The sequence below is a fragment of the Pecten maximus genome, chromosome 10 (assembly GCF_902652985.1).
Source record: "Pecten maximus chromosome 10, xPecMax1.1, whole genome shotgun sequence".
Classification (NCBI taxonomy): Eukaryota; Metazoa; Mollusca; class Bivalvia; order Pectinida; family Pectinidae; genus Pecten; species Pecten maximus.
The window spans coordinates 497,131-513,594 of NC_047024.1; the positions used below are offsets into that span (position 1 = coordinate 497,131).

A 16,464-nucleotide genomic window follows, 5' to 3' on the forward strand; every position below is an offset into this window, starting at 1 on the left:
ATATCACTTTGTAGAACTATTCAAACTGAATCTACAGTGAGCTGGAAAGTACCTCATGACCAGCATTTAAGAAAGATATTTATATTTAAGTGTCACCACCCCACTATATTATGGGAAATCTGGAAAATAATCAAAATATTACTCTCAATCCTCTGTATGTCCTGTCAAACAAACATGGAAATGGTGATAAAACTAATTTGTATCACTAGATTAAATATTGCACTATGAATCTATGTTAAAATTATGCTAATATCTGCTACACAAAGTCAAGAAAAAATGTTTAGTAATAGTCCTCAAATTTCCATATGTATTGCATTCGTTTACAACAACTCAGAAATACAAGTATGGTCTGAGTCCTTGTCACTCTGGACAGGATATCAGTCTGAGGCCATATTGTGTGAGCTTTGTCACTCTGGACAGGATATCAGTCTGAGGCCATATTGTGTGAGCTTTGTCACTCTGGACAGGATATCAGACTGAGAGCTTTGTCACTCTGGACAGGATATCAGTCTGAGGCCATATTGTGTGAGCTTTGTCACTCTGGACAGGATATCAGACTGAGGCCATATTGTGTGAGCTTTGTCACTCTGGACAGGATATCAGTCTGAGGCCATATTGTGTGAGCTTTGTCACTCTGGACAGGACATCAGTCTGAGGCCATATTGTGTGAGCTTTGTCACTCTTGACAGGATATCAGTCTGAGGCCATATTGTGTGAGCTTTGTCACTCTGGACAGGATATCAGTCTGAGGCCATATTGTGTGAGCTTTGTCACTCTGGAAATCAGACTGAGGCCATATTGTGTGAGCTTTGTCACTCTGGACAGGATATCAGACTGAGGCCATATTGTGTGAGCTTTGTCACTCTGGACAGGATATCAGTCTGAGGCCATATTGTGAGAGCTTTGTCACTCTGGACAGGATATCAGTCTGAGGCCATATTGTGTGAGCTTTGTCACTCTGGACAGGATATCAGGCCATATTGTGTGAGCTTTGTCACTCTGGACAGGATATCAGTCTGAGGCCATATTGTGTGAGCTTTGTCACTCTGGACAGGATATTAGAATCTTGATTGCCTGTATCATGATTGTTTACTTGTCCTATCTCTATACAGGGTCTAGCTTATATTACTACTTAATGTTTAATTATGATAATGCAAATTTTTCTGGAAATTAACAACAATTAACTTATATCTTATCTGTCTAATTGCTGTTTAAGATTATATTTGATATGATGTCTTTGCACACAATATAGTCTTTAAGGAGCATTTCCTTCTTGAAAGTTTCTACAAGTTTCATTCATGGGTAACGATTATGTACAATGTAGCAGACAATATCAGAGGGAGATAGTAAAATTGCAGTGATGTTGTATTTCTGATATTTTGAACTTGATAGTCCATTACTTGAGGATGACATTCACCAAATATCATGACCTTGGATTACTTGGTTATAGAGAAGAAGTTTGAAATAGGTGTTGTTCAGGAAAACCATTATTTTCAATGATTGAAGGTTTCACGCGTCTGAAAAATAACAACACTTTGTCAGCTATTGTTCCTTAACATCCCTACCAATTTTAAACCCAATGCCACCAGTGGGAATGGAGAAGAAGTATATAATGTGTCTTTCAAGATGGCTGCCATGGTAGCAATCTTTGATTTCGGACTGACCAAAGAAAAAACAACACCTGGTCAGGACCATCTCAGGATCATTTCAGGTAAGATTGAGTTGAATCCAACAGGTAGACTTTGAGATCAAGTTTGAAAAGTGTACGCATGGTGGACGGCGCATGACCCATGATGACTGACGAAGCAAGATGACTGAAGTTCACCCTGACCATTCAGGTCATATGACCAAAAAATCATTTTCCCTTGATGAAAAAATATTCACACCTATTAACTACAGCTTATTTGTTTTTGATTATGTCTTCAGTCATTTGGAACTCTACTATATAGAAGTAGCTACACAGATGACCTACCTGGAGCAGGACAGGGTCCAGTGACCACGGAAATATCGTCCAATGCTATATCACCTTGCCAGCTTACTCCAACTAAGCCTTCAAACACAATCTGTGAGCAAATGTTAAAACATTTAGAAATTACAACAAATAGCCCCAAACATTCTTTTGAATAAATGTTAGAAATATTAGAAATATTAACCCTGCCGAACAGAATACACATATATCTTACTATAAACGTTAAAACTCATTACTGAAGCTTTACCTGGTAGGGTTGGTTGCTGATGATTGTCCTCTGCCCCTTGCGCCAGACATTGCCTTGTGTTTTTGATCGTGACCAGATGAGGGAGAGGTTGCCGACCTGAGGATGCTGCTGGTATATGTTTAGGGTATTAACATGGGCCCCAAACATGTGGTACCAGAAAGTCAGACATACACCCTGGGCTTGGGTTGGCCTCTGAATACCTGAGGTGATCCGTGCTCTCTGACCAGCATGGCGAGGTGCTGAAGTCTCAATATAGATGTAAAACCCTAGACAAATGAAAAAACAGCTCCATTGATTTGTAAGTTATATGAAATATGCCAAAATTTGAGTTTTGTTCTTCCTTTGAAAAAAAGCTGACCAACATGGCATAGCCAGTGTTATTCATGTTAACTGATTCATCCCCTCAATTTTTGATTTTTGATAATGTCTCAAGGTAACAGTCCCACACCTTACCTGTCGGAGACTTTTTCCAAAGCCCTGCCATGTCATACTGTTTACTGCTGAGCCACCTACTTACATTTTAACTGTGCCTGCTGTATGATTTCTGTCTAGCTGTTCCCCCAGTAACACTGCCTCCCCCTTTACCTGTTCCTGTTGTATGATTTCTGTCTGAGCTGTTCCCCCAGTAACACTGCCTCCCCCTTTACCTGTTCCTGTTGTATGATCTCTGTCTGGGCTGTTCCCCCAGTAACACTGCCTCCCCCTTTACCTGTTCCTGTTGTATGATCTCTGTCTGGGCTGTTCCCCCAGTAACACTGCCTCCCCCTTTACTTGTTCCTGTTGTATGATCTCTGTCTAGGCTGTTCCCCCAGTAACACTGCCTCCCCCTTTACCTGTTCCTGTTGTATGATCTCAATCTGGGCTGTTCCCCCAGTAACACTGCCTCCCCCTTTACCTGTTCCTGTTGTATGATCTCTGTCTTGGCTGTTCCCCCAGTAACACTGCCTCCTCCTTTACCTGTTCCTGTTGTATGATTTCTGTCTGAGCTGTTCCCCCAGTAACACTGCCTCCCCCTTTACCTGTTCCTGTTGTATGATCTCTGTCTGGGCTGTTCCCCCAGTAACACTGCCTCCCCCTTTACCTGTTCCTGTTGTATGATCTCTGTCTGGGCTGTTCCCCAGTAACACTGCCTCCCCCTTTACCTGTTCCTGTTGTATGATCTCTGTCTGGGCTGTTCCCCCAGTAACACTGCCTCCTCCTTTACTTGTTCCTGTTGTATGATCTCTGTCTTGGCTGTTCCCCCAGTAACCCTGCCTCCCCCTTTACCTGTTCCTGATGTATGATCTCAATCTGGGCTGTTCCCCCAGTAACACTGCCTCCCCCTTTACCTGTTCCTGTTGTATGATCTCTGTCTTGGCTGTTCCCCCAGTAACACTGCCTCCTCCTTTACCTGTTCCTGTTGTATGATCTCTGTCTTGGCTGTTCCCCCAGTAACACTGCCTCCCCCTTTACCTGTTCCTGTTGTATGATCTCTGTCTGGGCTGTTCCCCCAGTAACACTGCCTCCCCCTTTACCTGTTCCTGTTGTATGATCTCTGTCTGGGCCCGTTCCCACGGTTGGAGATGACAGATTAGTAAGGGTCCAATCAAAATCGTCTGCTGTTTCTTGGAAATAGCCACACAGTCCAGATTCAAAGGAACAGTTGAGATTAAAGACTGGGAAAACAAAAATGTTTCAATTCTATAAAATAGGTGGACTCTTTATCTGCAGCAAGACAATTCATATCCTATTCATTCAAACGATGTACAGGTAATCATAAACAAAATTGAACATTATACAATTATAGCATTTTGATGAGATCGATAGAACCATGTATGGACTGAAATTAAAATGCTACAATTATTTTATTATTTTCCCTGATTTTCTTGTCATTTTAAAAATACAATGAAACAAAAATAGGAAATTAAATCAACATTTTATTGCTATAATTTGTTTTGCCTCATTTAATCTATCAAGCTGCTGGTTGACACTGAAACATGTCCAACATTCCTTTTTGAAATATATTTCAATTTGAACTTCATTTCACTTATTTTGGAATGTTGGAGTTGATTGTAATGTTGATACACTACTGGACACCGGTCTACACTACTGGACACCAGTCTACACTACTGGACACCGGTCTACACTACTGGACACCAGTCTACACTACTGGACACCATGCAGTCTACACTAATGGACACCAGTCTACACTAATGGACACCAGTCTACACTACTGGACACCGGTCTAAACTACTGGACACCAGTCTACACTACTGGACACCAGTCTACACTACTGGACACGAGTCTACACCACTGGACACCAGTCTACACTACTGGACACCAGTCTACACTACTGGACACCGGTCTACACTAATGGACACCAGTCTACACTAATGGACACCAGTCTATACTACTGGACACCAGTCTACACTACTGGACACCGGTCTACACTAATGGACACCAGTCTACACTACTGGACACCGGTCTACACTACTGGACACCGGTCTACACTAATGGACACCAGTCTACACTACTGGACACCAGTCTACACTACTGGACACCGGTCTACACCAATGGACACCGGTCTACCTTACTGGACACCAGTCTACACTAATGGACACCGGTCTACACTAATGGACACCGGTCTACACTACTGGACACCAGTCTACTCTAGAAACATCTCTGTAGTCATATTTTACAGTTAGGGTAGCGCAGGCATTTGCCAGATACTTGGACTACAAATCAGACAAGAGATTGCTGAACAATTTCAATGATATCATCTGATGTTTTTGATCTGACTTTAAATATACATGTCAAAATACAAATCATTGCAATCATTATATAACTGTTACAGTTGACATTTCAAGCATTTCATTCACTTATCCTAAAAGCAAGCCCTGATACATGATGGGACATTGGCAGACATTTAACTGTACATGGAAGCATGTAGCACAAAGTAAGCTCTCCTGTTACACACAATCTAGCTAGTTAACAATAGAATTACCGTCTATAACACTGATCTTTAACAGTCTACTCACTGCAAGAATAATCATCATTAATTTAATGACAGACAGTGAACATACAGCATGTCAACCCATGTTGTAGCTACAGTTGTAACACTACAGTAAAAACCTTTGGTAAGTATACTTCCAACTAATTAAAGTTTGAACATTAGTTACTCAACAGAGAGTTTACACCTTATACACCAAGTTAAACATTTAAAATCAGCCAGTGAATATCCTAATGTACCAAGTTTACCTACCAGAGTTGTTAACAATCTGTGTGGGATTACAGGCCACAAACTTAACATCATCAATCGCCATGTCTGACTGGGGAATTCCTGAAGTTTGGAATGACTTGGATGGCAGGGCATCAAATTGTACCTAAACAATACAATTGGCATTTTTTTGTACATCAGTTGAAAAGTTGTGAATGAAAATAAAGCTTTAACAGTGATATTACATATTAGCTATTTTTAAAGCTAGAAAGTTAAGGAATGTTTTCCATAATAACATACGTACTTGTAAACATGCAGGCATCACGCATATTCATCCAGTCTATCTGGCACCTTTACAAAACATTTGCCATCATTTTAAATCATAATCACAATGCAATATATCTTATTATCATCATTCTTATGGTTATCTTCAATAAGCATTGGTACTACCAAACTTAATCAGAAAGCATTTCATTGTATTAGTTGTAGACCTTGTAGCCAGCAGGAAGCGATCCAATGTCAGCAGTAGCCTGCTTCCATCCGTTGCCTTGGTTTCCGGTCTTGTACCAGATCACCGTCGAGTCTGTAGGTCTTTTGGAGTTGACAACACTCAGCTGAATGTTACCTACAACAGACATGACAATGTTAGGACTCATCACTGTGAGTGGATCAAACACAAATACTTAATAGTTCAGATTCAAAAGTGGAATAATGTAATATTTCAGCAAAATGATATATTTGTAGGTTTTACACAGGTTCCCTTTAAGATCAATTATTAAACTTACCTGCTGCTATACCATACATGTGGTAGAAGAACTGGACTTGACAGCTGGGTGCAGTGGGGCCCAAAACAACGGTACTCATCCTTGCTCGACTGTAGAAAGTACCCGATGAACCCTCTACCAGCATGTAGTAACCTAAATCATTCAATACAACAGTTGTAATAGAGGTTTTGTGTTTACAATGGCGGCTCTAGTACATTATTACAAAAAAATAAATAACTTTGGCACCAAATCAAATCTGTAATGCACTTATGTTGTAAGTTACCTAATATTAAACATCCTGGAAATAGAAAAGCTACCTAAAGTTCTCATACCAGCTTTACTTACCCAGCTCTATATATTACATGATGAACACAAGCTTACAAATCAGTAACTCCTAGCATTATGTGTACCTACCCCCCACCCCCCCCCCCCCCCCCCCCATGTTCTTCCCCCTGTGCCAGGTGAGACATACTTACCATTGGGTGAGTTTGTGGTGTGGTCCCCCACCCCCCTCCCATAGTTCCCCCTGTGGCTAGTGAGACATACTTACCATTAGGTGAGTTTGTGGTGTGGTCCCCTCGTGGTCCTCCTGTGCCTGGTGAGACATATTACCATTGGGTGAGTTTGTGGTGTGGTCCCCCACCCCCCTCCCATAGTTCCCCCTGTGCCTGGTGAGACATACTTACCATTAGGTGAGTTTGTGGTGTGGTCCCCTCGTGGTCCTCCTGTGCCTGGTGAGACATATTACCATTGGGTGAGTTTGTGGTGTGGTCCCCCACCCCCCTCCCATAGTTCCCCCTGTGGCTAGTGAGACATACTTACCATTAGGTGAGTTTGTGGTGTGGTCCCCTCGTGGTCCCCCTGTGCCAGGTGAGACATACTTACCATTGGGTGAGTTTGTGGTGTGGTCCCCCACCCCCCTCCCATAGTTCCCCCTGTGGCTAGTGAGACATACTTACCATTAGGTGAGTTTGTGGTGTGGTCCCCTCGTGGTCCTCCTGTGCCTGGTGAGACATACTTACCATTAGGTGAGTTTGTGGTGTGGTCCCCTCGTGGTCCTCCTGTGCCTGGTGAGACATACTTACCATTAGGTGAGTTTGTGGTGTGGTCCCCCACCCCCCTCCCATAGTTCCCCCTGTGGCTAGTGAGACATACTTACCATTGGGTGAGTTTGTGGTGTGGTCCCCTCGTGGTCCCCCTGTGCCTGGTGAGACATACTTACCATTAGGTGAGTTTGTGGTATGGTCCCCCCCCCCCCCCCCCTGTGCCTGGTGAGACATACTTACCATTAGGTGAGTTTGTGGTGTGGTCCCCTCGTGGTCCTCCTGTGCCTGGTGAGACACCTTGGAATCTGTGCCAGTTGTAGCGACCAGAACTGGCATCACTCCAGCCACACTGGTTAGTCTCGAAGGTACATGTGCCTGTCATAATAATCATTGTTACAGAGGTACATGTGCCTGTCATAATAATCATTGTTACAGAGGTACATGTGCCTGTCATAATAATCATTGTTACAGAGGTACACAGGCTCATGGAGATAGAAATGAAGAACAGTTGTCATATCATGTAAACAGTTGGGAGTGTACAGTTGTATACTTACCACAATTGGCCTCATCAGAGTTGTCAGAACACTGTGAGATGAAATCACAAACTTGGTTCTGGTTGATACAGCGCCCAGGACAGGAGAAGCTGCCATTACCACAGGGTCCTGGTGTTGTGACTGGCCCAGGTGTACCCGTCACAAGTGGGGCTAGAACAGAAAATGATACAATTAATGGTTCCTTATACAACACTGTACTTCAGGGTCCTGGTGTACCCGTCACAAGTGGGGCTAGAACAGAAAATGATACAATTAATGGTTCCTTATACAACACTGTACTTCAGGGTCCTGGTGTACCATCACAAGTGGGGCTAGAACAGAAAACAACACAATTAATGGTTCCTTATACAACACTGTACTTCAGGGTCCTGGTATACCATCACAAGTGGGGCTAGAACAGAAAATAATACAATTAAAGGTTCCTTATACAACACTGTACTTCAGGGTCCTGGTGTACCATCACAAGTGGGGCTAGAACAGAAAACAACACAATTAATGGTTCCTTATACAACACTGTACTTCAGGGTCCTGGTGAACCATCACAAGAGCAAATGGAACTGTTGTAAGAATAGTTCACTGTCCAATACTCGCTCCTTCACCTACTCAAATACGAGGATGAGGGGACAATACTACATTATATCACAGAATAACCTTTAGAAATCAACAAATAAAAATAACTGAATGCGTAGCGGGACAAAATAGTGTGACGTTTACAGGGAAGATGTACTGATCAGCAGTCTCCGCGAAGAAGGGAAGACTTAGACACACATACCTCTGTACTGTACAGTAAGTTACCAATGTACTCACGGTATAATAGTATAATACAGGAAAGTCTTATTTAGGTATGTCCTCCATACTGTCCAGTAAGTTACCAATGTACTCACGGTACAATAGTATAATACAGGAAAGTCTTATTTAGGTACGACCTTCATACTGTCCAGTAAGTTACCAATGTCCTCCATACTGTACAGTAAGTTACCAATGTACTCACGGTATAATAGTATAATACAGGAAAGTCTTATTTAGGTATGACCTTCATACTGTCCAGTAAGTTACCAATGTACTCACGGTATAATAGTATAATACAGGAAAGTCTTATTTAGGTACGACCTTCATACTGTCCAGTAAGTTACCAATGTCCTCCATACTGTACAGTAAGTTACCAATGTACTCCATACTGTCCAGTAAGTTACCAATGTCCTCCATACTGTACAGTAAGTTACCAATGTACTCACGGTACAATAGTATAATACAGGAAAGTCTTATTTAGGTATGACCTCCATACTGTCCAGTAAGTTACCAATGTCCTCCATACTGTACAGTAAGTTACCAATGTACTCACGGTATAATAGTATAATACAGGAAAGTCTTATTTAGGTATGACCTTCATACTGTCCAGTAAGTTACCAATGTACTCACGGTATAATAGTATAATACAGGAAAGTCTTATTTAGGTATGACCTCCATACTGTCCAGTAAGTTATCAATGCAGTCCTCCATACTGTACAGTAAGTTACCAATGTACTCACGGTACAATAGTATAATACAGGAAAGTCTTATTTAGGTATGACCTTCATACTGTCCAGTAAGTTACCAATGTACTCACAGTATAATAGTATAATACAGGAAAGTCTTATTTACGTATGTCCTCATTTCAGCTTCTGGCTTATATACCCAGCGACTGGTCTAAATTAGAACCCTCTGTTATAACATCAGTGTTATCAGAACACTTATAACAAGAGGCCCATGGGCCTTAACGGTCACCTGATTTTTGAAATATTTCAGTAAATTTGAATGAAAGAATGAATTTCAAATAAAATAAAACAAATGATAGTCAAAAATGTGATTTCCCTATAACTATAGTAAAGTTTATCCCCTCCCATGGGGCAAACGCAAGACCCCAGGGCTAGGAAATTCACAATTATGGTAAAGCACCTTAAGACCCTTCGATCTGTGAAGAGTATTTAATTTTACCTTATTTGGGCTGTAAGAAGAAGATTTTAAAAATTTCTGTTAATTTGACCCTTTTTGGCCCCGCCCATCAGCCCCTGGGGGTCAGTCAGGGCCAACATGTACATACCATCAAACTGTCATCCCATGCTGATAATTTGATACAAGTTAGAATAAATTCCAATACAAATCCAACAAATAATAGTCAAAAATGTGATTTCCCTATATAAACTATAGTAAAGTTTACTCCCTCCCCAGGGGCAAACATGAGACCCCAGGGTCATGAAATTCACAATTTTGGTAAAGCACCTTAAGACCCTTCCATCTATGAAGAGTATTTGATTCTACCATATCTGAGAGTAGAGAAGAAGATTTTTGAAATTTTTGTCAATTTGACCCTTTTTGGCCCCGCCCACCAGCCCCTGGGGGTCAACTAGGGCCAACATGTACATACCATCAAACTGTCATCCCATGCTGATAATTTGATACAAGTTAGAATAAATTCCAATACAAATCCAACAAATAATAGTCAAAAATGTGATTTCCCTATATAAACTATAGTAAAGTTTACCCCCTCCCCAGGGGCAAACATGAGACCCCAGGGTCATGAAATTCACAATTTTGGTAAAGCACCTTAAGACCCTTTCATCTATGAAGAGTGTTTGATTCCACCTTATTTGAGAGTAGAAAAGAAGATTTTTGAAGTTTTAGTCAATTTGACCCTTTTTGGCCCCGCCCCTCAGGCCCCTGAGGGGTGGGGACCATATAATTCACAATTTTGGTTCACCCTCAGCCATGGAAGCTTCCTGTAAAATTTCATTGAATTTAGTTCAGCAGTTTTTAAGAAGAAGTTGAAAATGTAAATTGTTTACGACGCACGACGGACGACGGACGACGGACGACGCACGACGCACACCGCACGACGCACGACGCCGGACAAAAGGCGATTGCAATAGGTCAACTGAGACTTTGTACTTACTGGTGGCTGGTATACAACCAGGGGTCATGGACAGGTCATCGACAGCAATGTCACCTTGGTAACCTTGACCTGTCACACCTTCTATCACAACCTGGGAACAACAACATGTACAGGTAGATAACAATGTGTAAACTTTACAGAACAATGACAGGTAGATAACAAGGTGTAAACTTTACAGAACAATGACAGGTAGATAACAAGGTGTAAACTTTACAGAACAATGACAGGTAGATAACAATGTGTAAACTTTACAGAACAATGACAGGTAGATAACAATGTGTAAACTTTACAGAACAATGACAGGTAGATAACAATGTGTAAACTTTACAGAACAATGACACGTAGATAACAAGGTGTAAACTTTACAGAACAATGACAGGTAGATAACAATGTGTAAACTTTACAGAACAATGACAGGTAGATAACAAGGTGTAAACTTTACAGAACAATGACAGGTAGATAACAATGTGTAAACTTTACATAACAATGACAGGTAGATAACGATGTGTAAACTTTACAGAACAATGACAGGTAGATAACGATGTGTAAACTTTACAGAACAATGACAGGTAGATAGCAATGTAAAAACTCATTCAACATTTCCTTTTCATATTACACAAAAACTTTAGATATCTAATATCACATACATTACAGTCTCCAGGATAAGGTATTATTTCTACTGACAGAATTCTATAAAGCTTTACCTGGAATGGATTTGTTTATTTCTACAGACATAATTCTAAAAAGCTTTACCTGGAATGGATTTGTTTCAAATATTGGGATGTCCACTCTTTCAAAGAAGTCTCCCACATTGCCAGCTTTCTGCCAGATAATTTTCATGGGTCCACCCACGGCGGTACGAGTGTAAACATTCAAAGCTCCAATGGTCCTCCCAAACATATGGTAGTACAAACGAAGCTGACAAACAAAAAAATACATAGTCAGTAATCTCAAACACCTTAAAAACAGTAATTTCAGTCTTTCAGATATAACACAATAATACATTATTGTGCCTTCAAAAGTAGGGTTACTGAGAAGAAACAGGTACATGATATGAATAAAACAACTATAATAAATTGGCTCACTATGCATGCCTGACTTTTGCGCAGTAGAACTAGTCACATCTGCATTAAATTGACTCTATATACATATGTGCATGCCTGACTCTGCCCAGTAAAATTGATCACTTTTCCATTAAATCAACTCACCATACACGTATGACTCTGCCCAGTAAAATTGATCACTGTTCCATTAAATTAACTCACCATACACGCTGGACTGCCCAGTAGATTTGATCACTGTTCTGTTAAATTAACTCACCATACACGCCTGACTGCCCAGTAGATTTGGTCACTGTTCCATTAAATCAACTCACCATACACGCCTGACTGCCCAGTAGATTTGGTCACTGTTCCATTAAATCAACTCACCATACACGTATGACTGCCCAGTAGATTTGGTCACTGTTCTGTTAAATTACCTCACCATACACGCCTGACTGCCCAGTAGATTTGATCACTGTTCTGTTAAATTAACTCACCATACACGTATGACTGCCCAGTAGATTTGGTCACTGTTCTGTTAAATTAACTCACCATACACGTATGACTGCCCAGTAGATTTGGTCACTGTTCTGTTAAATTAACTCACCATACACGCCTGACTGCCCAGTAGATTTGGTCACTGTTCTGTTAAATTAACTCACCATACACGCCTGACTGCCCAGTAGATTTGGTCACTGTTCCGTTAAATTAACTCACCATACATGCCTGACTGCCCAGTAGATTTGGTCACTGTTCTGTTAAATTAACTCACCATACATGCCTGACTGCCCAGTAGATTTGGTCACTGTTCCATTAAATTAACTCACCATACACGCCTGACTGCCCAGTAGATTTGGTCACTGTTCCATTAAATTAACTCACCATACACGCCTGACTGCCCAGTAGATTTGGTCACTGTTCCATTAAATTAACTCACCATACACGCCTGACTGCCCAGTAGATTTGGTCACTGTTTTCTGTAAATTAACTCACCATACACGCCTGACTGCCCAGTAGATTTCGTCACTGTTCCATTAAATTAACTCACCATACATGCCTGACTGCCCAGTAGATTTGGTCACTGTTCTGTTAAATTAACTCACCATACACGCCTGACTGCCCAGTAGATTTGATCACTGTTCCGTTAAATTAACTCACCATACATGCCTGACTGCCCAGTAGATTTGGTCACTGTTCCATTAAATTAACTCACCATACACGCCTGACTGCCCAGTAGATTTGGTCACTGTTCCGTTAAATTAACTCACCATACACGCCTGACTGCCCAGTAGATTTGATCACTGTTCCATTGATTTTAACTCACCATACACGCCTGACTGCCCAGTAGATTTGGTCACTGTTCTGTTAAATCAACTCACCATACATGCCTGACTGCCCAGTAGATTTAATCACTGTTCTGTTAAATTAACTCACCATACACGCCGGACTGACCAGTAGATTTGATCACTGTTCTGTTAAATTAACTCACTATACATGCCTGACTCTACCAAGAAGAACTGGATATTTTCTCCATTAAATTGACTTACTGTCCGACTCCTCCATCAACTCACCGTGCACGCCTGACTCTACCAAGAAGAACTGGATATTTACTCCATTAAATTGACTTACTGTCCGACTCCTCCATTACTCACCGTGCACGCCTGACTCTGCCCAGTGGTACTTGTTACAACTCCTTTAAAGGCTTGACTGAGAAGTCTTGCTTTGTCACCTGGTTTCCTTGGCCGTGATGATTCAATGTACATGTAGTATCCTACCACAGACACATATATATATATATATATGTACAGAATGTAAAACAAAAGGATTACTTATTTGTTTATTTCTCTCTATTTTCCCACAATAACTTCAGCTCTTAGTATCTCTAATCAAACAGTTTTAGGAATCATACTTTAAAATTTTGATTTAGTGTCACTATCAAATTTGAGATGTATAAGAAATAGGTGAATGCTGTGGATTTATTGTTACTAGGTTGTGTACTATGTTTATTATTAGCATTATTATCTAAATCAAGATATAATAAATATGTCTATGTTCTAATCAAGAAAATGTTAGAAGTATTAAGCAGAAAGAATAGTCTTGATTTAAATCTCCCTTCATTTTTAAACTTTAATGTTGATTAAACAATATGTGACATTGGAGTACCTGCTGCCGTTCCTCGGGTGTGGTCACGTGATGGTCCTGTACCATAGGAGGCTGTGTGGTCGTTTGCTCGTGTCCAATCAAAATTGTCAGACTTATCTTGTGTCCATGAACAAATACTTGTTTCAAAGTCACAACGTGCTGGATAAGCAGCTGTTTCAACAAAAATTGCATCATATATCACTTTTACCTCCCCTTATGCTGTTTTAATGAAAATTAATTGTATTACATCACAATTACCTCCCCTTATTGTGCTCAATATCAATCTGTTGTATGTCACAATTACCTCCTCTGATTGTCTTTACCATAACAAAGAGTGATTACCTCCCCTTATTTTCTATATCAAAATGCAGTACATATCATAATTACCTCCCCTTACTGTCCGTAGTATCAAATTATTATATTTGTCCCCATCATCAAACAGCTATATTATTATCTAACTTCTATTGTTTTTCCCAATATCAAAGTATATGTACCAATATCAAACTTGGCCCAATGGTGACATATCTTAACAGTAATTTACCTCAATCCTTTATGTTTGTGATACTTACAACATGACTGTTCATCTGAGGAATCGCCACAATCATCGGAGAAGTCACACAGGTCAGTCTTTGGAACACAGGAACCACGAGTACATCTAGCCTGGTTGGCAGAACATGTTTTCTGGATGGCTGTAACAACAGAATTAAAAGGTACAGAGGACAGATGGACAGACACTTGGTTTTCCTAAAACCTCTTCCCAATAAGTTTTACAAAGATTTTAACAGGATTTCACAGAGGACAGATGGACAGACACTTCATTTTCCTAAAACCTCTTCCCAATAAGTTTTACAAGATTTTAACAGGATATCACAGAGGAATCTTGGTGCTCGCATTCAATGATCTTTGTTGGATCTTTTCTCTACTTTTCTCGTCTTTCCTACTTATCATTTGGAAATGTGGAACCTTCATTTATTTACACATCTGAGAAAGATCAACTGGAACTTTCTGAGAAATAGCGATAACTAACTTCAATCCAAGTCTTGAGAACACTCATAGGTGATGTGCATGAGGGATTGGTATACAGGAGAAAAGCAAATATTACATAAATGTAAAATGGCATGTCGTAAGAAGACATTTTTATTGTTTTTAAGTGCATTCTTGTATGTTATACTAATGAATATCCCATTTCATTTTAAGGAATTCCATTTACTTTAAAAAGGCTGTGGTTGCGTTTAAGTTGTAATGAACGGTTGAGAGTTACGTTTTTAAATCTTACTTGAATTGGCATCCTATGATCAAGTTTAATTCTAAGATCGATTCACCTGTGATGTCTGTCATGTTTTTTGATAAACCACATCGCGATTCCCTTTATATAACGATATAACATTCCTGTGAATTACTCTCCCAGTTTATTTTGGTTCCCAGGTTTTCAAATTGTACTTAATAATCTACTTTTTATCTCTTTGTGCAATAACTGATCTGTATCATGATAAGAGATCGACAACTTTCTTTAGAAGAAACTCATCTCGGAAATTTAATTTGCTACCGATGAATGGCCCTACCTCATCAGTTCCGTTGATTTGTTGAATCGCACATTCAGGTTATATAAATTGTACAAGCATTTCTCTATCAACTGATTGAAACCATGCAACCTCTTTATTGCTATCAGAATCTCTGTTGCAGAAACAAGCTAACGTTAGCTTTCGCATCAAAATCACTTCAAACAGTTCAACCAGCACTGCCACTTTTGTAGGCCTATTTCTTGGACACCAGAACCAATCAGAAGTATTCTAATTTCACTTTCAGTATCAAATGTACTCAAAACTTTCTGTTCCTATCCTGAACTCATCGGGATTTATCATAGAAATAAGCGACATTTTGATTCCCCCAAGAGTTCTGAATGAATTTGTTTTTGCGATATTTTACGTTGATCGCAATAGGTGGCTGTTCAACAGCAGCCAAAAAGCTTGTAATAAATTTTGAATATTAGTTGTAACAAACAAAGGGGAAAAGCTTGAAGCAAACATGGCGTTTTGTGGTATAAAGTCACACAAACTATTAAAATACAAACCTGGAAAGTTACAGTTGATTAGCTGCAAATCATCGATGGCAATGTTTCCCAAATTGTTGAAGGTACGTGTTGCCGTGTACATCAGCTGCATCAAAATAGTATAACTGTTATCAAACTTCGATTAGGGCTGATATAACATGACTAAAGGGACATTACTCTGTTTGATAAATAATCAATTTGTTTGTTGACAATTTCAGAGGAAAATTGTCATCTCAAACACCAAAACATTGAAAACATTAATTTTCTACATTATTTTTTGTACTCAATCAAATCGTTTTTTTTTTTTTAAGAAAGCATTTGAAATAGGATTATTTTTGTTCTATGTTATAAGCTTATACAGTGCAAGGGAGATTACTCTTATGGGGTACCTGGAAAGGTCGTCCCACTCGACCTATGTCCACAGTAGCCTTGTTCCACTGGTCACCTTGGTTACCTCTCTGTGTCCAGATGGTTGTGTTCTGGCCTCCTTCTACTATGACCACACTAAGTGTGCCAATGCCTGC

At 40.1% G+C, this 16,464-nt stretch overlaps 1 protein-coding gene across 1 annotated transcript in view; it reads right to left on the reverse strand.

The window, feature by feature from the left end:
- LOC117335850 (MAM and LDL-receptor class A domain-containing protein 1-like) overlaps positions 1–16,464 on the reverse strand; it is a 59,652-nt gene that overhangs the window by 22,181 nt on the left and 21,007 nt on the right. Inside the window, exons 20-35 of the mRNA XM_033896095.1 lie at positions 16,330–16,460; positions 15,962–16,046; positions 14,460–14,579; positions 13,912–14,061; positions 13,401–13,519; positions 11,459–11,623; positions 10,706–10,796; positions 7,777–7,926; positions 7,463–7,597; positions 7,136–7,243; positions 6,198–6,329; positions 5,904–6,037; positions 5,458–5,578; positions 3,731–3,871; positions 2,217–2,482; positions 1,973–2,063 (exon numbers count right to left, since the gene is read on the reverse strand). Coding sequence (XP_033751986.1) covers positions 1,973–2,063; positions 2,217–2,482; positions 3,731–3,871; positions 5,458–5,578; positions 5,904–6,037; positions 6,198–6,329; positions 7,136–7,243; positions 7,463–7,597; positions 7,777–7,926; positions 10,706–10,796; positions 11,459–11,623; positions 13,401–13,519; positions 13,912–14,061; positions 14,460–14,579; positions 15,962–16,046; positions 16,330–16,460 — 2,139 coding nt within the window. The remainder of the gene's footprint in view (positions 1–1,972; positions 2,064–2,216; positions 2,483–3,730; positions 3,872–5,457; positions 5,579–5,903; positions 6,038–6,197; positions 6,330–7,135; positions 7,244–7,462; positions 7,598–7,776; positions 7,927–10,705; positions 10,797–11,458; positions 11,624–13,400; positions 13,520–13,911; positions 14,062–14,459; positions 14,580–15,961; positions 16,047–16,329; positions 16,461–16,464) is intronic.